Here is a 23,380-nt window from a genome sequence, read left to right as displayed (position 1 = left end):
ATATGAATTATTTGTTGGATATGAATGACGTATGATATGAATGATATGAGTGACATGAATGATATGAAGAGCATGTATGATATGTGTGATATGAATGACAAGTATCACACGTATGATATGAATGATATGTGTGATATGAATGATATGAATTATTTGTTGGATATGAATGACGTATGATATGAATGATATGAGTGACATGAATGATATGAAGAGCATGTATGATATGTGTGATATGAATGACAAGTATCACACGTATGATATGAATGATATGTGCGATATGAATGGCACGAATGACGTGAATGATATTAATGACAAGAATTATATGAATGATTTGTGCTGTATGAATGACATGAATGATATGAATATGAAGAAACAAATATTGATATTATCAAATGTCCATATCTTTGATAATAGTTTTAAATGCTATGATAGTTCTGTGGAAGTGGTAAGTTAATAACAAAAATGATACGCCCCCTGCTGTCTGCTATTGTTCTCCCAAACAGCACTCATATCTACTTTACTTATTCTAAACAATACGTGGTGTCAAAGTGAGGTGACCCCGTTATGACCTAGGGTGGTTTTGACGACTACAGATGTCCCGTTACGTCAGCCAAGGTCAGCAAGGCCGCAACAGTGAGTTACGCTTTTGGCAAGACGGCAACAAATAACTGTGAACTCTTCAGAGCCAAACAATAGGCAAATCCCTAGTTGACCGTTTGACCAGCTATCGATGCCGCCACGGGCAACAGTTGTGTGCCTCTCGTCCTTGACCACATAGATCAGCCATTCTGACCATCTCCTGTACATCCCCAGCTCCTGTAAACTACGGTTATAACGAACTCAAAGGGACCACTAACTTTAGTTTTTTATAACCGTAGTTCGTTATAAGCATATATACAGTATAACAATAGCAAATAGTCGGGACAAAAAACCAATTCGTTATATCCGTCAGTTCGTTATAAGCGTGTTCGTTATAAACGTACTTTACTGTACTGTAGACCGACGTGGTTGTTGTTAAACGCCGCACAGTAATAGCCCAGCCATATGACGGTGGCCTCTAAAACATCGGGTCTGGACCAGACATTCCAGTGATTGGTTTTATGAGCATCGGGGGTATGAGAATTGTTATGATGATGGAAACAGTTTTGTCGCGGTGAATACTGTGTCTGAGGGAACTACTCCATGAAGTGGTCAATGATTTGCAGCATGTTTGTCAACAGGAACATGGTGACTTATTGGGAAACCCCTATCCAAACATGTTGGGAAAGTCAGACAACTGGGGTTTTAGAACGAAGGCATCGCATTGATGTATGGAAGTTATAAAAGTTTACAAGGATCATAAATTGGTTCGTAATAATAAGTCTTTCGGATTGGTCTACCGCATCGATAACACTACCCATTATACGATACAGTAAAGAACGTTTATAACGAACACGCTTATAACGAACTGATTTTTTATGTCCCGACTATTTGCTATTGTTATACTGTATATATGCTTATAACAAACTAAAGTTAGTGGTCCCCGATGGAAACAAAAACAGGAACAATGAAAAAATATAGGGAAATAAGCCTTACATTAGTACATTTGAGAATCAGAATGGAGCAAGAGTTCAAGCTATGAGACTTGGTTCATTGTATTGATAGATGCTCATGATTTCAAATCTTCGATATGGTTTTATGAACGACTCTTATGATTGGTATTATAAATGGGTTTTCTTTATTCGAACACCGAACCAGGTAAGAATTGATCTCTAGAAACGTAATTGTTCGGTGATCAGGCTCGGTGCTCGTAGCACGACGGCGTGGATCGTTGCTCATGATATCAATCACTGATCTGACTTGATTATATACAGGCCGTCGTAACTGATTTCGTTGAGTGCGGCGTTAACCCATTCCCAATAACCTAACAAACAAGAATTTTAAACTTCACAGTTTTAACCACTACCCAACGTCCCCAGCCCGGATTAACCAGACAGACGTGCCCCCAGCCCGGATTAACCAGACAAACGTGTCCAGAGCCCGGATTAACCAGACAGACGTGTCCCCAGCCCGGATTGACCAGACAAACGTGTCCCCAGCCCCGAATAACCAGACAGACGTGTCCCCAGCCCGGATTACCCAGACAGACGTGTCCCCAGCCCGGATTACCCAGACAGACGTGTCCCCAGCCCGGATTAACCAGACAGACGTGTCCCCAGCCCGGATTAACCAGACAGACGTATCCCCATCCCCGATTAACCAGACAAACGTGTCCCCAGCCCCGATTTACCAGACAGACGTGTCCCCAGCCCGGATTAACCACACAGACGTGTCCCCAGCCCGGATTAACCACACAGACGTGTCCCCAGCCCGGATTAACCACACAGACGTACCTAGTTTCCCGTAGTATGGAATATTCGCAACCCTGTTGTACCATCCGAATGACGGGTCTCTGTGTTCTGGAATTAACGCGGCTATGTGAGACTTGTTAAATCGACTAAACTGGCCCCACAGTTTTTCCATTGGGCTGAGAAAAATGACATCAGTGTCGACGTAGATAAGCTTGTTGACACGTTGTAATATGTACTGAAACAAGGAAAAAACCATAATAACAAAAATAATTAAGTTGGGTGTGGATTCGCTTGTCAACTACAGTATTACATGCATAAACAATCAAAACTACGCGATCAATTAAAACTCAGTGTTGGCAAAGAGCTTTTGTTGTGTTGTATTGGAGTGTGTGAGAGTGTGTGTGCGTCTGCCTCTCTCTGTGTGTGAGAGTATGTGTGCGTCTGCCTCTCTGTGTGTGGGAGTGTGTGTGCGTCTGCCTCTCTCTGTGTGTGGGAGTGTGTGTGCGTCTGCCTCTCTCTGTGGGTGAGAGTGTGTGTGCGTCTGCCTCTGTGTGTGTGTGAGAGAGTGTGTGTGCGTCTGCCTCTCTGTGTGTGTGAGAGTGTGTGTGCGTCTGCCTCTCTGTGTGTGAGAGTGTGTGTGCGTCTGCCTCTGTGTGTGAGAGTGTGTGTGCGTCTGCCTCTGTGTGTGTGTGTGTGTGCGTCTGCCTCTGTGTGTGAGAGTGTGTGCGTCTGCCTCTCTCTGTGTGTGAGAGTACGTGTGCGTCTGCCTCTCTGTGTGTGAGAGTGTGTGTGCGTCTGCCTCTCTGTGTGTGGGAGTGTGTGTGCGTCTGCCTCTCTCTGTGTGTGGGAGTGTGTGTGCGTCTGCCTCTCTCTGTGTGTGAGAGTGTGTGTGCGTCTGCCTCTGTGTGTGTGAGAGAGAGTGTGTGTGCGTCTGCCTCTCTCTGTGTGTGAGAGTGTGTGTGCGTCTGCCTCTCTGTGTGTGAGAGTGTGTGTGCGTCTGCCTCTGTGTGTGAGAGTGTGTGTGCGTCTGCCTCTCTGTGTGTGAGAGTGTGTGTGCGTCTGCCTCTGTGTGTGAGAGTGTGTGTGCGTCTGCCTCTCTCTGTGTGTGAGAGTGTGTGTGCGTCTGCCTCTCTGTGTGTGTGGGAGTGTGTGTGCGTCTGCCTCTCTCTGTGTGTGGGAGTGTGTGTGCGTCTGCCTCTCTCTGTGTGTGAGAGTTTGTGTGCGTCTGCCTCTGTGTGTGTGAGAGTGTGTGTGCGTCTGCCTCTATGTGTGTGAGAGAGTGTGTGTGCGTCTGCCTCTCTCTGTGTGTGAGAGTGTGTGTGCGTCTGCCTCTCTGTGTGTGTGTGCGTCTGCTTCTCTCTCTGTAAGAGTGTGTGTGCGTCTGCCTCTCTCTGTGTGTGAGAGTGTGTCTGCCTCTCTCTGTGTGTGAGAGCTACATGCTTGTATTGTGGTGTGTGTGTCTGTGTCGCACTCACTCACTCACCCACTCACTCACTCACCCACCACTCACTAGCCTATTTTTTTAAATTCACGTCTATCAAAACATATCTCAATTGATGGTGTGTGATCCTGCTTGGTTGACATGGGACGACATTGGAAAACCTGACACCCCTTTCGTTGTATTGACAGCCAAATGACCTCACGACCCACCCGAGGCTTTTGTTGTGTTGTATTGGAGTGTGTGAGAGTGTGTATGCGTCTGCCTCTCTCTGTGTGTGAGAGTGTGTGTGCGTCTGCCTCTCTCTCTGTGTGAGAGTGTGTGTGCGTCTGCCTCTCTCTGTGTGTGAGAGTGTGTCTGCCTCTCTCTGTGTGTGAGAGCTACGAGCTTGTATTGTGGTGTGTGTGTCTGTGTCGCACTCACTCACTCACTCACTCACTCACTCACCCACCCCTCACTAGCCTATTATTTTTAAATTCACGTCTATCAAAACATATCTCAATTGATGGTGTGTGATCCTGCTTGGTTGACATGGGACGACATTGGAAAACCTGACACCCCTTTCGTTGTATTGACAGCCAAATGACCTCACGACCCACCCGAGGCTGTATAGTGACTGATCGCGGTTCATTCACACGCCCATGTTTACTCAGGTATCGTAACAACCCTAACCCTCCACCTCCCGACAGACGCTTGCCTTAAAAGGCGACTATGCTAGTCGTAAAAGGCGACGAACGGGAACGGGTGGTCAGGCTCGCTGATTTGGTTGATACATGTCATCGATCCAAATTGCGTGGATCGATGCTCATGATGTCAATCACTGGATTGTCTGGTCCAGACTCGATTATTTTACAGACCGCCGTCATATAGCTGGAATATTGCTGAGTGCGGCGTTAAACAACAAACAAACAAACAAACCGGAATAAACAGCCTCTGTGCCGCACACGGCCCGTACAGTTTGCTCCATGTCTCCGCATCTTTCCCACGTGGGAGCGTTATATTGTAGATGTGGTAGGTGAATTGTTTCCTGTATTCCCCCGGTAAGGATTTGATCTGAAATAATGTCACAAGCAGATAATGTGAAAAACAACCAAGTAATTACTGAATAATATGAAATATAAATAAATATACGCATTAAGGTAAGCTGTCAGATCATCTTGGCCCCTTGGCCCGTTAAGGGTCAAGTGTAGTGTAGAAAAATGGACTAAATCTACATATGTTTAAATAATTATCACCTACTCACACTCTCTAAACTATAACAGTTCAAACATCCAGGCTTCCGTGATGTAGTGGCAGCGCGTCCGCCCGGAGAGCGGAAGGTCCGTGGTTCGATCCCCTGCCGCGTCATACCAATAGACGTAAAAAGATGGTACTTATTGCTACCCTGCCTGGCGCTCGGCATTAAGGAGCTAAAACAAGGACTGGTCAGTATAATCTGTCTGAGTGGGATATTCATGTTAAACTGCGGCATGCCATCTCAGTAGGCTAGCACTGTAAAGTCGGCATCAGTTAGGAATAGTACCATCAGTCACACACCTGTGCATGCACTTCGAAATATAAAGGACGTGAGTATGAAAAGGGGTCACCCTTTAACTGTTACCCCCTACTCAGCAGACGTGGTGTGTGCGAGCCAAGTGATTAAAGTGTTCGCTTGTAATCCCGAAGGCTCGGGTTCGAATTCTAACATGAAGACCACGTGTAAAGCCGTGTCTCGTCGTGATATTACTAGAACGTGCTTAAAGCGGCGGACTCACTCGCTCACTCACTCACTCACTCGCTCAGCCACTCACTCACTCACTCACTCACTCAGCCACTTACTCACTCACATAGACACTGTCCTGTGTGGACTCAGTCGCTCACTCGCTCACTCACTCACTCACTCACTCAGCCACTAACACACTCACTCACTCAGACACTGTTCTGTGTGGACTCGGTCGCTCACCCGCTCACTCACTCACTCACTCACTCACTCACTCAGCCACTCAGCCACTAACACACTCACTCACTCAGACACTGTCCTGTGTGGACTCAGTCGCTCACTCACTCACTCACTCACTCACTCACTCAGCCACTCACTCACTCACTCACTCACTCAGACACTGTCCTGTGTGACCAAGTCACCTCCAATGACATTTATGTTAGGTAAGAAATAATAAGGAAATATAGCGCATACGAACATGTTCACATAGAGGTTTCTGTGAAGGCGGATCACTGAACACGTGGATTGTGGCGTGACGGGTGAACAGCATGACCGACTTGACAAGCACCTTGACCTCTTCGATCCTGTTACCGCACATAGCTATGGCCAGATGCATGCCCTCTGGACTACGCAACACAGGGACAAAGCATTAATCTCCTGCCACGACTACAGCTGGTTTGGTTATTTGTTTGTTGGTTGGTAAACGTCGCACTCCAATGCCCAAACGGGGCGGTCGGGTAGCCTAGTGGTTAAAGCGGTCGCTCGTCACGACGAAGACCCGTGATCGATTCCCGACATGGGTACATTGTGTGAAGCCCATTTCTGGTGTCTCCCGCCGTGATATTGCTGGAATGTTGCTAAAAGCGGCGTAAACCACTACTCACTCACTCCCAATGCCCAAACAAAACGATGCCCGGGGAACTGTGGCGCCAGGGCTACCCGAGTCCCCTGTCATAGAGATAACGACGATGAAGAATTTGTTTGTTTGTTAGTTGCTTAACTCCGCATTCAGCAATATTCCAGCTATATGACGGCGGTCTGTAATCTGTAATTGAGACTGACCAGACAATCCAGTGATTGGCATCATGAGCATCTATCCACGCTATTGCGATCGATGACATGCATCAACCAAGTCAGCGAGCCTGACCACCCGTCCCCGTTAGTCGCCTTTCACGACAAGCATAGTCGCCTTTTACGGCAAGCATGGATTACTGAGGAGCAATTCTTATCCGGATCTTCACGTGTGAACAGCCCTCTGAAACGCATACCAGACCAACGGTACTTGTGCACTTGTTTAACGCCGCACTCAGCAATATTCCAGCTATATGACGGCGGTCTGTGTAAATAATCGAGTCTGGACCAGACAATCCAGTGATTGAGATCACGAGCAACGTCCTACGCAATGGGATACGATGACATGCATCAACCAAGTCAGCGAGCCTGACCACTCGACCCCGTTAGTCGCCTCTAACGACAAGGGTGCGAACCTGAAAACTGACAAAAGGCTGGTGAGCATGGGCAATGCAGCATTAGGTACACTGAGTGGGTGCGTGCTGTTTAACGTTGCAGTCAGCAAAATATCACGACGGTCTCTAAATAATGGAGTCTCCGCCAGACAAACAAGTGACTCAAAGACAGAAATCGACCTCCTGTCCAGATGTTCACGCAGGAAGGTATGGTGTCGAAGAAAAGATCTGGTTTAAATGTGATTTAACTTGACTAAACAATGAATGATATATTTAGTCTCTACCAATCTCAGCAAAACGAGAAGCCACGTTTGGAAACCAGTCAAGTAAACTGGCGGGCAAAACGTTACTAGGCTGAAAACAGTCTCCGAAACATTGCAAACGCAAGGTCCAAAAGCGCAAACACCCGTATCAATCACATCACCATCGAAAAACCATTTCTGTTTGTTTCAGTATAATTAGCCACCATCAAACATGGGTGCATACTTTCTTTTGCCCGACAGTTTATGTGAATTGTGTGTGTTTCACATACATACCTGGTCGACTGGGGCAGGTTGTCACTTGTTCCCGGGCTACCGATGATTGAGAACCTGGTTGTCAAAAATTGTGAGGGGGGTTTGGATTAAGGTTGATTTGTACAATATTTCAATTATATAACGGCATGTTAGCTTCATGTAGGAGGAAAGGATGAAGTGATGCAGGTCTCAGACGTGTACCACTTTGGTGAAACCCATGATCACGGGTATGGTGCTGACAAACCTAGAAACATAATCAGTACTCTAATATTATTTGGTTATTATTTACACGTGGGCCTGCGAGCTTATTACAAAAATACAATGACGTACCCCTACCAAACATGAAAAGGAATGTGTGGCATTACCATGTAATTTCTACTTGACACGTAAGATGTAATGTAGCTAGTGATCACCACTGACTGGTAAGCCAGGATAAGTTGACAAGTTGAGTGGTGACCTGACAATGATTATGTATGAGGTCCTCCCACTGGTGTGTACCATTGTGAAGAAAGGGGAAGCCCAAAATAAAAGTCTTTTATTAAAAATATGCAAGACCTATGAACATACTAAGTACTCAGTACTGTGATGCCTCGATGTGTATTATTTACTTATCCTATCTTATAAAGCGGGATACACCAACTGACCAATTATAAGGAAATGTTGGATTTTCAAAAATAGAATGAAACAATATGTCTAAATATGGAGCAACAATATTAGGTTAATGTTTAAAGATTCTGGTATAACGTCAAGTCCAAGTATTGTATCTTTCTTTAAACTTGCATTGCTTTCATTTACATCTTCCCTTGAGATAGAAGTATCTAAAATATCCTTCAAAATACCACTTTTTAAACATTGGGCGTTTTTACGATGGAAAAAGATAGTAATAATCCTGCTCTATTTGTATTCATGTTTCAAAAGAACATGAAGTATAATTTTAGTTTAATTCAGACTTGAATAATGCGCTGTGAAGGAATGTCCACTGTTTGTTGACTGACGAACGACGAAAGACAATTTATTACTTACCGTGGCGCTGTATCAAATGTCCCCAAATATTTCTCTGCCACAGTTTGGTCGCTGTCGGACATCCTAGAAATAAGGATGAAATTACAATAGTCACAACGGAACATCATCATTAACAAACACAAAAACAACAACAACAACAACAACAACAGTAATAAAATATAGTCAACCAGGCGAAGTGCCATATCAAATCGTCCCAGACTCAATTTTTCAAGGAGAGGCTGTCTGAGCGATCACTGCATCGAGTTTATGTGCAGTATGTTGAGAAGCAGGCAACCATGTAGAGTCTTTTGTTTGGATTAAGTCTGGCCTGACAAATGAAACAGAAGGCTTTCTGTTTGCGGTTCAGGACCAGTCATTTCCCACTGGAAACCGCCAATGTGTGATTTTGCATTTCAAAGGATAAATATGAGTGAGTGAGTGAGTGAGTGAGTATGGTTTTACGCCGCTTTAAGCAATATTCCAGCAATATCACGGCGGGGGACACCAGAAATGGGCTTCACACAATGTACCCATGTCGGGAATCAAACCCGGGTTTTCGGCGTGATGAGCGAACGCTTTAACCACTAAGCTACCCGACCGCCCCCGGATAAATATGAAATGTAGATAATGCAAATGAATGTAATGAGACTGTCCAACACATTGTCAGTTCATTTAAACAAAATGGCTCTGCCCAGGCATGGTCGGTCTGATCGATAATCACGATCTATATTGTAACAAAACGTGTATTACATCGCTTGTCCATCAATTCTCGTGATAACCTTGATTAAAAACATGAAATGATTTTGGAGATTGTCTGTTAACGCCGAGTTGGTGGAATACATGCTTAGCAAAACCTTCTAATCGGCTGAAACTGCACGGCATTTTACGAACCGGATGTCGATTTCGTTACGCGATTTTGATTGGACTATGCATAGACTCGTTAGTCCAGCCTAAATATTATTCCAGCCTAGTTCGACAAGGGTCAGTCAACTCCCTTGCCTCGGGAAGATGCACCACCACTGCCACTGCTCCTGTTCTATTGTCTCTCGTGATTATTAAAATCGATATATTTCCACATTAGAATGTATAAAAAATTAGACATGACAGAAATAAATTAAATCCTCTCTACCATTAAAACAGTTTATATTTCCGAAACCATAAATGCAAGTTCACCTCTTATTGATCTCACGAGCCAGTTGAGATGTCGCAATATTCCACTAAACTGTATTAGCAGGTCGGCATGGTAACGACGTATACGTGAACTGTGCGTGTTAATGTGTACATACCTCATAGGCTGGGGTAGAGGCTCACTTGTTACCTGGCTAACGACCTTGGTAGATTTGATTGAGAACCTGGTTATCAATAATAGTGCATGAATGAGTGAGTTTGGGTTTAACAGCGCTTTGAACATTTTTTTTTAAATTACATCACGGTGTGTCAATATTAAGTGATGCCGGTCCAAGACATTTACCACTTTAGTGAAACCTACAGGCACGGGTATCGTGCTGAAGTAACATTGAAAGACAATAAGGGCAAACCGGGAATTCGAACCCACGATGATAGATTTCTGGCACACCTAGAAGAGTGAGTGAGTATAGTTTTACGCCGACTTTAGCAATATTCCAGCAATATCATGGCGGGGTACAACAGACATAGGCTTCACACATTGTACCCATGTGAGGAATCGAACCCGGGCGTTCGGCGTGACGAGCGAACGCTTTAACCACTGGGCTACCCCGCGAAAACTATGCCCAGGGAATCATGGCGCCTGGGCCTTCCATGTCCCCTGTCATAGAGATAACGACGAGGAAGAATTTGTTTGTTTGTTGTTCACTGGTCAGCATTTAGTGTATTATTTTCCTAATATAAATATTTTCAAAAGCTAAATGATTGTCCAAACAGGACTGACGTATGTTGCCGAGCTGCCAATTGCACAAGTTCCGGCAAAAGTTCACACGATCAATTTCACAAAAAAAATTGTTCATATCATGTGAACTTTTTTGGTCCGTTCACAGGTGTGTGAACTACAAATATCGGATCACGTGATTCAGCCAATCAGCATGAAAGAAACAGTGTAAACTTCAAAGTATGAAGTTATATACAAATGAACCAGTTGGCCAATGTAGACATGCTGTACATACAAATGGACCAGTTGGCCACTGTAGACATGTTGTACATACAAATGAACCAGTGTGACACTGTAGACATGTTGTACATACAAATGAACCAGTGTGACACTGTTGACATGTTGTACATACAAATGAACCAGTGTGACACTGTAGACATGTTGTACATACAAATGAACCAGTTGGCCAATGTAGACATGTTGTACATACAAATGAACCAGTTGGCCACTGTAGACATGTTGTACATACAAATGGACCAGTGTGACACTGTAGACATGTTGTACATACAAATGAACCAGTGTGACACTGTAGACATGTTGTACATACAAATGGACCAGTGTGACACTGTAGACATGTTGTACATACAAATGAACCAGTGTGACACTGCAGACATGTTGTACATACAAATGAACCAGTTGGCCAATGTAGACATGTTGTACATACAAATGAACCAGTGTGACACTGTAGACATGTTGTTCATACAAATGGACCAGTGTGACACTGTAGACATGTTGTACATACAAATGAACCAGTGTGACACTGTAGACATGCTGTACATACAAATGAACCAGTGTGACACTGTAGACATGTTGTACATACAAATGAACCAGTGTGACACTGTAGACATGTTGTACATACAAATGAACCAGTTGGCCACTGCAGACATGTTGTACACACAAATGAACCAGTGTGACACTGTAGACATGTTGTACATATAAATGAACCAGTTGGCCAATGTAGACATGCTGTACATATAAATGAACCAGTTGGCCAATGTAGACATGCTGTACATACAAATGAACCAGTTGGCCAATGTAGACATGTTGTACATACAAATGAACCAGTGTGACACTGTAGACATGTTGTACATATAAATGAACCAGTTGGCCAATGTAGACATGTTGTACATACAAATGGACCAGTTTGACACTGCAGACATGTTGTACATACAAATTGGGACGGTACAGCAAATTACGAGCACGTCTCCAGAATCATGAACACGGTGATCACCAAGTGATCACCTTCAGAACTACAGACAGGCCCCGCAGAGAAGTACCCACGTCACCACCGCCATTGAAGACTGCTGTCTCTGTACTTGGCACTCACGTGACACATGCCTCACTGTGACGTCATTCACATCGCATGCACGTGGACGTATCATTAGCCGTCACGCCAACCGTCGCCGACTTCATGAGCATGGTATCAGAGTATGTCCACCATTCAGAGGAAATGCGATGACGAGGCAGCACGCCTAGTTTAAGGTCGTGTGCTCGCCTGTATGTTTTCACGTGGAGGCCACACACATTACTGACGACTTGACATCATTTAGTGACAGTAATGATCATGTAAACTCACATGTCCTGAGTGTAAGCTGTGAAATCGCCCATTTTATCCCTAGTGCTGTGTGGGATCTGTGCGACTGAAACTTGATGGTTTCGCCAATAATGATTTCGTAATACATTTGCATCATCATGTGGTTTGTGTTTGTTTTCATTTGGAAAAACAGATCGGAAGACATTTGTATGATCGTCAGTTTCTCTCCTTACAGAAAATGAGATTAAGTTCTTTTGGACTTATGTTCAGCTTATATTCAGACTGAAATATTGCGTTTGCTTTGACCATCTGGGGAGAATGGACTTCGCTTTGTAATCGCAGGGCGCTGGGGTAGCCGAAGGCACTGGGTTCGATTCCCCACGTGGGTACATGTACTTTGTGTGAACCCCATTTCTGGTATCCCCGACCGCCTCCGTGGTCTAGTGGTAGAGCGTCCGCCCGGAGGGGTTCGATCCCCGGCCGCGTCATACCAAAAGACGTTAAAAGATGGTACTTGTTGTTACCCTGTCTGGCGCTCGGCATTAAGGAGCTCAAACAAGGACTGGTCGGCTCGGAGTCAGTATACTGTGGCTGAGTTGGGTATTCATGTTAAACTGCGGCATGGTATCTCAGTGAGCTAGCACTATAAATCGGCATCAGTCCGGACTAGTACAAGCAGCCACACACACAAACACACGTGCATGCACGTCGCTATATAAGTGCAATAATCTTGGACGCGACGTTAAACCCAATTTCACCTCATCTGGTATCCCCCGCCGTGATATTGCTGGAAAATTGCTAAAAGCAGCGTAACACCATACTCACTCACTTGAAACCTTAAACGCATACTGCGTTTGTACGATCATCTATTAGTCAACAGACACCTGGCGTACATCAAGTCAATATCCAGTGTTATTTTTCACGAACAAATGTGTTTCACATCTACTTACACGGACGCTGTTTTTGTCTCGAACAGAGTTTTGTCGGTCCGCCTGGAATCAAGAGAGACACCAACGATAATAACAATGCAAGGACAGCAACAATAGAAATACTGCATACAAATATGACAATATTGCTGATTATAAGGGCTGATTATTATGATAATGATCAGAGCAAAGCTTTTGTCCAAATAAAATGATTGATATTTATTTCGGAATATAAAAACAGGCGATGGTGTGATATGTTGATGTATAGAAAGGTTATTAAAAAAGGCTCGATGAAAATAATGGTAACAATAGAGCAAATGTTGGGTGCAATGTCCTTACCTATCAACACAACTCCATGTAGGCTGTGTATCTGCGTAATGAACGCATCATTAATCACCACTACCTGACACAGTAGGACCACATTTAAAACCCCATCAGTATAACATATCAGATCGTTATCATTGGACCGACCATAACATAATCGGGACGTTCTGCGATTCCAAACAACCTTTTTTTCTGGCGTGCCAAAGGGACGCGACTCTGCATAGCGAATTGCGGCGCCTAAGACGACTGACTCACCCATGCCCTTTTTTTAGAACATCCAGCAAGTCCCGTGAACGAGTTCTTTGTTTGTTAGAACCTGGGGACGAGTTATTAAATTATCCGATCATTTCCGGAAGCATTATGTTTTTCTCCAAAGAATCCATTGTAGCTCTGATCCTCCTTGATCCCTCGACTCGCCTTACTCCTGCAGCTTTGATAGCCACGCTAGTAAGTGTATACTCTGACATTACAGAGTTATTGTGACGAATATTTATAGGTAGCCTGATACGACACGTGTTTATATACCGTATGTAGTACAAGAAGTCTTTGTTGTTTAACGCCGCACTCAGCAATATCTCAGCTATAACGGCTGTCTGTAAATAATGAAGTTTGGACCAGACAATCCAGTAATTGACATCATGGGCATCGAACTACGCAAGTGGAATACAATGACATGCATCAACCAAGTCAGCGAGCCTGACCACCCGATCCCGTTAGTCGCCTCCTATGACAAGCAGAGTCGCCTTTAACGGCAAGCATGGGTTGCTGAAGATCCATTCTCTACCCGGTTCGGGCACGGTATATGACTCCAAGCCGACCAGTCCTTGTTTATAGCCTCTTAACGCCGAGTGCCAGGCAGGGCAACAACAAATAACATCTTTTAACATCTTTTGGTATGACGCGGATGGGGATCGAACCTCTAAACATTCGCTCTGCGGGCATACGCTCTACCACTGGCCGATGGAGGCGGTCGTTTTCAGCCTTGTAACGTTTCATGACGTTTGTAATTGTTTGGTCAAATCCAATTTTCAAGTGTATACTTTTCCCCCACAGTTTACGTGTATATTCAGATGCAACAAACACAGACATAACCACAGACATAACCACAGACATAACCACAGACATAACCATAGACATGACCACAGACATAACCATAGACATAATCACAGACATAACCACGGACATAACCACAGACATAACCACAGACATAACCACGGACATGATCACAGACATGACCACAGACATGACCACGGACATGACCACGGACATGACCACAGACATAACCACAGACATAACCACAGACATAACCATAGACATAACCACAGACATAACCACGGACATAACCACAGACATAACCACAGACATAACCACGGACATAACCACGGACATAACTAGAGACATAACCACGGACATAACCACGGACATAACCACGGACATAACCACAGACATAACCATAGACATAACCACGGACATAACCACAGACATAACCATAGACATAACCACAGACATAACCATAGACATAACCACGGACATAACCACAGACATAACCACGGACATAACCACAGACATAACCATAGACATAACCACAGACATAACCACAGACATAACCACGGACATAACCACAGACATAACCACGGACATAACCACAGACATAACCACAGACATAATCACAGACATAACCACGGACATGATCACAGACATAACCACGGACATAACCACAGACATAACCACAGACATAACCACAGACATAACCACAAACATAACCATGGACATGACCATGGACATAACCACGGACATAACCACAAACATAACCATGGACATGACCATGGACATAACCATAGACATAACCATAGACATTTCCACAGACATAACCACACACATGACCACAGACATAACCACGGACATAACTACAAACGTAACCACAGACATGATCACAGACATAACCACGGACATAAACACGGACATAACCATAGACATAATCACAGACATAACCACAGACATAACCATAGACATGACCACACACATGATCACATACATTACCATAGACATAACCACGGACATGATCACAGACATAGCCACAGACATGATCACAGACATAACCACAGACATAACCACAGACATAATCACAGACATAACCACAGACATAACCATAGACATGACCACACACATGACCACAGACATGACCACACACATGATCACATACATTACCATAGACATAACCACGGACATGATCACAGACATAGCCACAGACATGATCACAGACATAACCACAGACATAACCACAGACATAACCACGGACATAACCACGGACATAACCACGGACATAACTACAGACATAACCACAGACATGATCACAGACATAACCACGGACATAACCATAGACATAATCACAGACATAACCACAGACATGATCACAGACATAACCACAGACATAACCACAGACATGACCACAGACATGATCACAGACATAACCACGGACATAACTACAGACATAATATGCATGCATCTGAAAACTCGCTGTTTTATTGACATATTTCTTTGAGTTTGTCCGTGAGTTTTTTCCAGTTGCCTGTGATCAGTTCTAAGACTCGAGAACAAATGACATAGAGAGCATACATACTCGCACTTTGTTTAGCATTAGTGCAAAGCACTGTGGCGTTATAAATACTGAACATCACTGATAAACAAATCACTATGTTGAAACATTTATTGTCGCGTCTACATCTAACCATGAACTATATTTTGCAAATGAACGTGTTTATGCTATTATTAACGTGTATTTTTAAGATGTCTCATGTCTTGTCTACAATCTATCTCGGCGTAAGGTCAGCACCGTATTATCAGCTTTCTCCTTGCGTTAACAGGCTGTAATCGATTCACAAGCTAGGAATGTTGAAGTTTCTTTTTTTTCAACGAAGAATTTAAATAATGAGCAAAGTGTTAGTCATTATGAAATTATAAGAAACTGTTTTTATTACGAGTGTATTTCAAAATGTATGTAACGTGCTTTCTCTGTCAATACAAAGGGTATCTAACCGTAACAAGAATGATAATAAATTTCATTACAACTTACTCTTTGCTCATTATCTAAATTCTACTTTGAAAGAAAGAGGTGTCATTATAATCGCTTGAATTGATTTGAATTGAATGACAAGTTCATGTTGTTCAATGCACAGACAAAAATCCCAGGAGGTGACAAATACGTGACTCAATCACGTGTTAATTCTGAAGCAGAGTGTATATACCACTCAACATTTTTTAAATAAATGTTATTCCATTTAAAAGTAAACGTTAACAAATCTATGAAGTGAGTAAATACATTTATTATCAAAGCAGAAGACGTGATGAAGACTACTGATAGAAGGCCTGTGTACAACATTTGTCTATATTAGTTGTCACTATAATTTGAAAACATCAAGCATGCCCACTGCCGCCAGCCATCCCTCACCCCTTTTCCAAATAACTGAATCAGCGGTTCATTGTATCCATTGATGGAGCCCACTGTACGTATGCGACACGCCCTTAGCTCTGTGCGACGCTGAAAGATCTGTCAGTGTTGACATAAAGAACAAAGGGTGTAGCAACAACCTTGTCAATTTTCTAAGGTCGAGCGAGTCCCTTGTTGCGCGGCAGAAAACATCACTTAGGGGTTAGGTTAGGTGAAATGGCGTTCAAGATTATTGCTTTCATACTGGACGTGTGTGTATGGTGGCTCTCCTAGTCCGGACTTATGCCGGTTTTATAGGCTAGCCCACTGAGATATCATGTGCCCTTTAACGTTAGTCACGGCAGGTACCCCACTCAGGCAGATTATACGCCGTCATATAGTTGGACAAGTACCTAGTGAGGCGTTAAACAACATCCAACAAACAAAATGTGACACTCAAGCCCTGGATTTGTGCGACTTAGGCGGGGTATAATTACTACATATGTCTATAGTCGATGAATAATGCAGGCCATCGCACCGGGTTACCATGAGATGTTTTCATATGTTGGCTTGGTGTGTACACATAACTGGTTCTGATCGATGTTTGAAGAACCCATAGTTATTACATTTATCAGCTGTTGCTTGGATCAAATAAACATACTCACCGCCAACATGTACAGAAACGCGAACCATAGAAACATATAGAGAAGTATGTACGTTAAAAAGAGATGTTTCCAATGTGGACCAATTGATAACAAAACTAAAAATCAGTCAAAGTGTTACTGTAGCGTGTCTTTATTCTTTTCGCGATATGCTGCTCGTGATTTCCAAACTATACACGCTAATCCTGCACGAGACAAATGGTGCATCTCGAGTCATGGATCTATGACGTCACATGTGATGCGTTCATGAGCGTTGATTCACACATCTTACCAATGTGTTCTTTTGTGAAACAAGCCAATCTAATATCTCTAGAATATGAGCAAAGACGTATATACAATTATATATATAGATATTCTATATACGTCCGTGATATGAGTAATTCTTCACTTATTAACCAATATATATGGTGTTCGCGTTTCTTTTCTCCATGAGTATATATACTCATCGGTGTTAAATGTGTAAAAAATTGACTAATCTAATGTAGTAATAATGTAATTGACCTTTGAGCTTAAGCCGTCTTTTCTTGTGTTATATTGACGCACTTCCTACGTGCATGTTATCTAGCATCTTGCCTTAGCCCTTATAACCTGTGGAACCGTCTCATCTGTTTCATGTTAAGATCATGCCAAGGCATAGAGATTCAGAGTGACGAAAAACTCTCCCCAAAACTGTTTTGCAAGAGAGATGACTTCAATTTGCTAAAAGTCAACTTTCCCTTTATATTTATGTTGAACATTATTCCAGCAGGCCCTGCCTTTAGCGTCCACATTTCACAACTGAGGTACAATTGCGCGTGCTCTTTCATCGAATATTTTTGACAGCGGCACACGGCTCTTGGGGAAATGTTGTTTGATCAAGGTTACAACATGCAAGGCCTCAGCAAAGCTTTTAAGGTAGGCGTGGGGGACATTTCCAAATTTGACGCATCAGTTACAAAGGTGATACCCGATGCAATTCCCTATTTGGACTTGAACCAGATGTTCCCATGTTTTTTTCTCAGTTGAACAGTTGATTTGCCCATGCCTGTGTTTGTGACGGGCGCCACCGATGGGGCAGGATACGCCCACCATTTCGCGAACACCTGGTATCCTCACTCGTTGATGGTAATTACATGGTCGCGACATAGTCGGAATCGTACAATTGAGACAATGGGGAATGCTTATGTAAAGTGAGTGAGTATGGTTTTACGCCGCTTTTAGCAATATTCCAGCAACATCACGGCTGGGGACATCAGAAATGGGCTCCACGCAGTGTACCCATGTCGGGAATCGAACCCGGGTCTTCGGCGTGACGAGCGAACACTTTAACAACTAGGCTACCCGACCGCCCTGATTATAGAAAGAGGTCAGTCGCTTTTCTTTAGTTATTTAACATATATAGAGTAAGTAAATCTTAGTTCATGATATATAAACGCTATTTTTATAAATCTGTATTTGCATTTATTGAACAACTTTGACATTAGGTTCCAAGTCACAATGGAATGCTCTTTCTGCAGACGACACCGGTGCTTTATTTGTTTTTGTTTTGAGAAAGTTACACGGAGATGAGTAATTGTTTAAAAGATGTAAACAAACCTTTTAAAAGAAACCTTATCTGTTTCTCCATGTAATAATTGATATGTGAAGTATATAATTATTTTTGAAAATAATTTCAAAACATTTTCCAAACTGTAAAGAGAGTATGTGATGGGAACAGGCGGGAAATGTTGACCCAGTTTCCCTGTAGCGAGGTATGAGCACTTTTGTACAGCGTGAATAATTGACGTGTCTGGCTACAGGAGTAAACCTACAGTACGCTGGGTATTAGGGAACTTATTCTCATAACACAGATGTATGGTTCAAAGTTATGTACAATCTACAACGTTGTGGGTTTCAATATCTGCATATCTCCACTAATCTATATATAAAATAATATTGCAACAATGAAACTTTTACTTTGAAAAGATAAATTATAAAAACATATTAATAACGTTACCACTGAAGGTATACAAAAACATGACATGCCAATCCGTCCAGCCTCTGTGTCCTTGCAGTGAGTGTTCGTTCAGTTCTACACAATCCACCATATTGTGCTAATGATATGCCAACAAATGTGTTTTATACCATTCCATTCAGTTACAAGTTTAAGCATTAATCATGTATACTTTAATAGCTCGTGATCCTTGTCATTTTTGTTCAGTGGGCCAATGCCCTGAAACTTTATAAATAAAACTATCTCTCTCTTGTACGTGAGTGAGTGAGTATGGTTTTACGCCGCTTTTAGCAATATTCCAGCAATATCACGGCGGGGGACACCAGAAATGGGCTTCACACATTGTACCCATGTCGGGAATCGAACCCGGGTCTTCGGCGTGACGAGCGAACGCTTTAACCGCCATTGAGGGGATTTCCCTTACTGGGGTTCCAAAAATACAATAGGGGGCGGGTCAATCTCACATATGACACAACCAATTGGTGAATATCTCACAAAATATAAGTACACAACTGTTTAGTGAGCTACATTCACATACACTGTACTAAGTGAAAACGTTTAAATATATATCAATGAGTGAGTGAACATTTTAATAATGTAGTGTACTACAAAAATTTAGACTACAAAAATGGAATTACAGATAAGAAGCATTATTCCTTTTTTTGAATAATGATTATTTTAATTACTCACAATGTCAAGAGCAAAGGTAGTTTCACATCCGCATGCAATGTCATCTTTGTAGGATTAACAGAAATAGTCCATTTTTAGATTGACCGCATCCTGACGTATACTGTTAAAATACTTCAAATATCCGCACTGTTGAATGTGAAACTTTCTTGTATGCTTTAAATGTATCCCATAGTACACAGCTGTATTGTTTATCTAATACCCTTTTAGTAATGTATAAATGATTATTATCTTTTATATGAATTGTTTTTAACAATACTTATATAGTGTTGAAATTGTTATAGCTTTATAATTAATCTGTAACATTGTAACGCGTGACACGCAAAACAACTACTTCTCTCTCTCGTATTCGTATAGCTACGTAGCATCACAACTGAACATATTAGTCCACGCCCCAAAAGGTATTACCGAGCGTGTGATTTCAGCACTTCCACATGGACATATAAATACATGTAGATAACTTGCTTGGAATGTTATGGTATTTTATCCCTTTGGGAATTGGCTTAATATATACAATGTATAGGACGATTTATATTCGCAACAATATCGCAGTCATTTTCTCGCTTCACTTGCCCTTCGCCCAGCGACTATAGTTAATCGGTACAAACCTACAACACACCATACATTCGATTACAATCATTTCTGTTCCACCTGACATCCCCGAAACACAATTTGTCACACTCATCACCAACACTTTAATCACTGTCTTTATATCCTGGATTTTATACACGATCCTATCTGACTGGTCAGTCATGCAGACTCGGAAATAAATACTATCTGAAACGGTCCATGAGATGTTTTGCAAGTCCATCGTCAATACTTTCCCACATCCCCCGTGAATACGTACGGCCATGTTGTCGTGTAGACGCTAGTTTAACCACCAGGTTGTGCTATGTCCACTGCTTCCACGGGTTGTTCAACCTTGTAACTACCCTGTATTTGCACGTGCCGATTTCAGTAAGGATTATAGGGGGTAAACCTTGGTTCAGAGTTTGACAATACTGAGTAAAGTGCATCGTGAGCGTAGCCCACGTAGTGTGAGAACGTCAGATGACTCACAGGGATTCAACGGTCTCGGATGAAGTAAACGTGTACAAACAAAACAAAAAACGAAACGTTTGAATAATAACAACAACAACAACAACAACAATAATAATAATAATAATAATAATAATTTTCCATCTTTTTAAATTGTCAACATCGATAAGGTAGGCGTTTCACTACAGATATCAAAAAAAAATAATGCCGTTCATGACCACGTGAAATTTTATACACGTTAGATCAAGATTCGATTTGTAAACCAGTCTTGCCCATATATTAATATACCAGTCAACATTTGATTGGGAACTTCTGTACATGTAGTCATGATTATCATATTTTATATGAATTGTTTTAACAATACTTATATACTGCTTAAATTGTGTGTGCGGTGTTCACTCACTATTCTTTCAGAATTCTGGATCCGCCTCTGCTGTAAGGTCTGACATCTGATCTAAAAGCTGGAAACCATAATTTCCTTTGCTGTTGATTCTGAACAAAAGCGACAAAACCTTTTCCATAGCCATAGTGAGTGAGTGAGTGGGTTGGGTTTAACGCCGCTTTTAACAGTATTCCAGTTATATCGGGCGTGTCAGCTTAATGTGGGAGGAAAGCCCGAAGTGATGCAGGTTTTAGACGTTTACCACTACGGCGAAACCCAGGAGCACGGGTATGGTGCTGACAAAACATAATGGGGCGAACCGGGATTTAAACCCACAACCATAGGTTTCTGGCGTAGCCAAGGGACGCAACTCTGCACTGCAAATCGCAGCGCCTTAGACGACTGGGTCACCCGTGCCCTCCATACCATAAGGAATCTCCGTTGTTGAATTCCGACTTAGCCTTCAATCACATAAGCATGGGTTCGTGTATCACTGTATATTAGTGATTACCGGGTGTTCCCTGTGTTGTGAGGACCCGCCATAACCCTTCTGCTGCACCCATCATAAACACATGCAAAGGCCAGTCACTTATTCACCCGAAAGTAGGGATTTGCATCGGACATCATTTTTGTCACCGATGCATCAAAATTCGAATGTCCTTCACATGTCTTCCTTCAACGTTTTGAAAGCTTTACTGAGGCCTAAGAGGGTATAACCTTGATCAAACAACTTTTGTAGAAAAAACATGCTTAATCAATTGGTCCAGAATATATGGAAATGCCCAGATATAAATGTGCGGTGTAAAAATATAAATCGAACGGTTCCCCCTTTTAAAATATTGTGAATCAGTGACCGAACGAAAACATATTCTCTGACAACACTCGAAGCGAGCTACTGGACAATACAATGATATACACGTAGGCTGACATTCAGAATTAACATGTACGTAAACCATTTATTTTATTTTAGGACAATGTGAACAAGCCTGATACCCACACATGATGTGAGATGACATGCTTCAACCAAGTCAGCGAGCCTGACCACTCGATCCCGTTAGTCGCCTCTTACGACAAGCATAGTCGCCTTTTACGGCAAGAATGGGTTGCTGAAGACCTATTCTACCCCGGACCTTCACGGGTCTGGAGTGGGGTTCGGTCAGTCATAGTAATGCAACTCCACGCCATAACCGCAGATATACGTTGAAAATGCCATTCCAAATAAATGAGTGAGTTGGGTTTAACGCCGTTTAACGGGGCGAAACGGGATTCGAACCACAATCATAGGTTTCTGGCGTGCCAAAGGGAGGCAACTCTGCACTGCGAATCGCGGTGCCTCAGACGACTGGGCCACAGGTTCTCCCCAAAACAGCAGGAAAAGAAACAAATCAATAAAAAAATTAATTCTGAGCCTAGCCACCCGATCCCGCTAGTCGCCTCTTACGACAAGCATGGTCGCCTTTTACGGCAAGCATGGGTTGCTGAAGACCTATTCTACCCCGGATCTTCACGGGTCTTCAGATAATGAGAACTATACATGAGAGCTATACATGGTATGGACTAAAGCGCTCAAGTCGTCACGAATCGACGCGGAGGGGATCGGGTAGCATTGGTATGTTCATAAAACATGATTTCATAATTTATATTAGATGACTCATATGGTGATATGCTATGGCTTACGTTTGAAGCTAAACATACAGCTTGTGATTTCTGTGTGTGTGTGCCGCCTGCTGGGTTAACCCGACCTTTTGACGCCTTATAGTTTTTCGTGATTTGCACAAGGTGTGTCAATATCAGAATCTGGGTCGAGTGTATCTGTGCGGTGATGTTAATGCGCGTTGTGGTAGTAACCCGGATTTTCTTGCAGGGGTAGATAATGTTATACCCTGTTCAGTGATTGATGAAACAGAGAATGGACACGGTGATTTGTTTGTAGACTTTCTTATCAACTCAAATATGTTTAGGTTGAACGTAGACTTGGTTGTCAAAACTTTGCACAGGTTTCTTATAGGGGCAGATCTGTTGTAGATTATGTGGTAGTGCTTACTGTGAAGACTTTCAGGTTCATATCTTGT

The 23,380-nt window shown here is 42.7% G+C and overlaps 1 protein-coding gene across 2 annotated transcripts in view; it reads right to left on the bottom strand.

The window, feature by feature from the left end:
* Nucleotides 1-23,380, bottom strand: part of LOC139460613 (glucoside xylosyltransferase 1-like) — a 61,294-nt gene that overhangs the window by 2,963 nt on the left and 34,951 nt on the right. Inside the window, exons 3-9 of one of the 2 annotated variants that reach the window (XM_071242080.1) lie at nucleotides 12,841-12,882; nucleotides 9,737-9,802; nucleotides 8,472-8,534; nucleotides 7,470-7,523; nucleotides 5,946-6,093; nucleotides 4,687-4,821; nucleotides 2,373-2,565 (exon numbers count right to left, since the gene is read on the bottom strand). In XM_071242080.1, the coding sequence (XP_071098181.1) occupies nucleotides 2,373-2,565; nucleotides 4,687-4,821; nucleotides 5,946-6,093; nucleotides 7,470-7,523; nucleotides 8,472-8,534; nucleotides 9,737-9,802; nucleotides 12,841-12,882 (701 nt within the window). The remainder of the gene's footprint in view (nucleotides 1-2,372; nucleotides 2,566-4,686; nucleotides 4,822-5,945; nucleotides 6,094-7,469; nucleotides 7,524-8,471; nucleotides 8,535-9,736; nucleotides 9,803-12,840; nucleotides 12,883-23,380) is intronic. The other variant, XM_071242079.1, reaches the window with a different exon arrangement.

Source organism: Haliotis cracherodii, unplaced genomic scaffold (assembly GCF_022045235.1).
Source record: "Haliotis cracherodii isolate W230 unplaced genomic scaffold, xgHalCrac1.p SCAF_14, whole genome shotgun sequence".
In the NCBI taxonomy this organism is placed as follows: domain Eukaryota; kingdom Metazoa; phylum Mollusca; class Gastropoda; order Lepetellida; family Haliotidae; genus Haliotis; species Haliotis cracherodii.
Note: the sequence above shows the minus strand (reverse complement) of the source record. Positions and strands in the feature narration are given on the sequence as shown.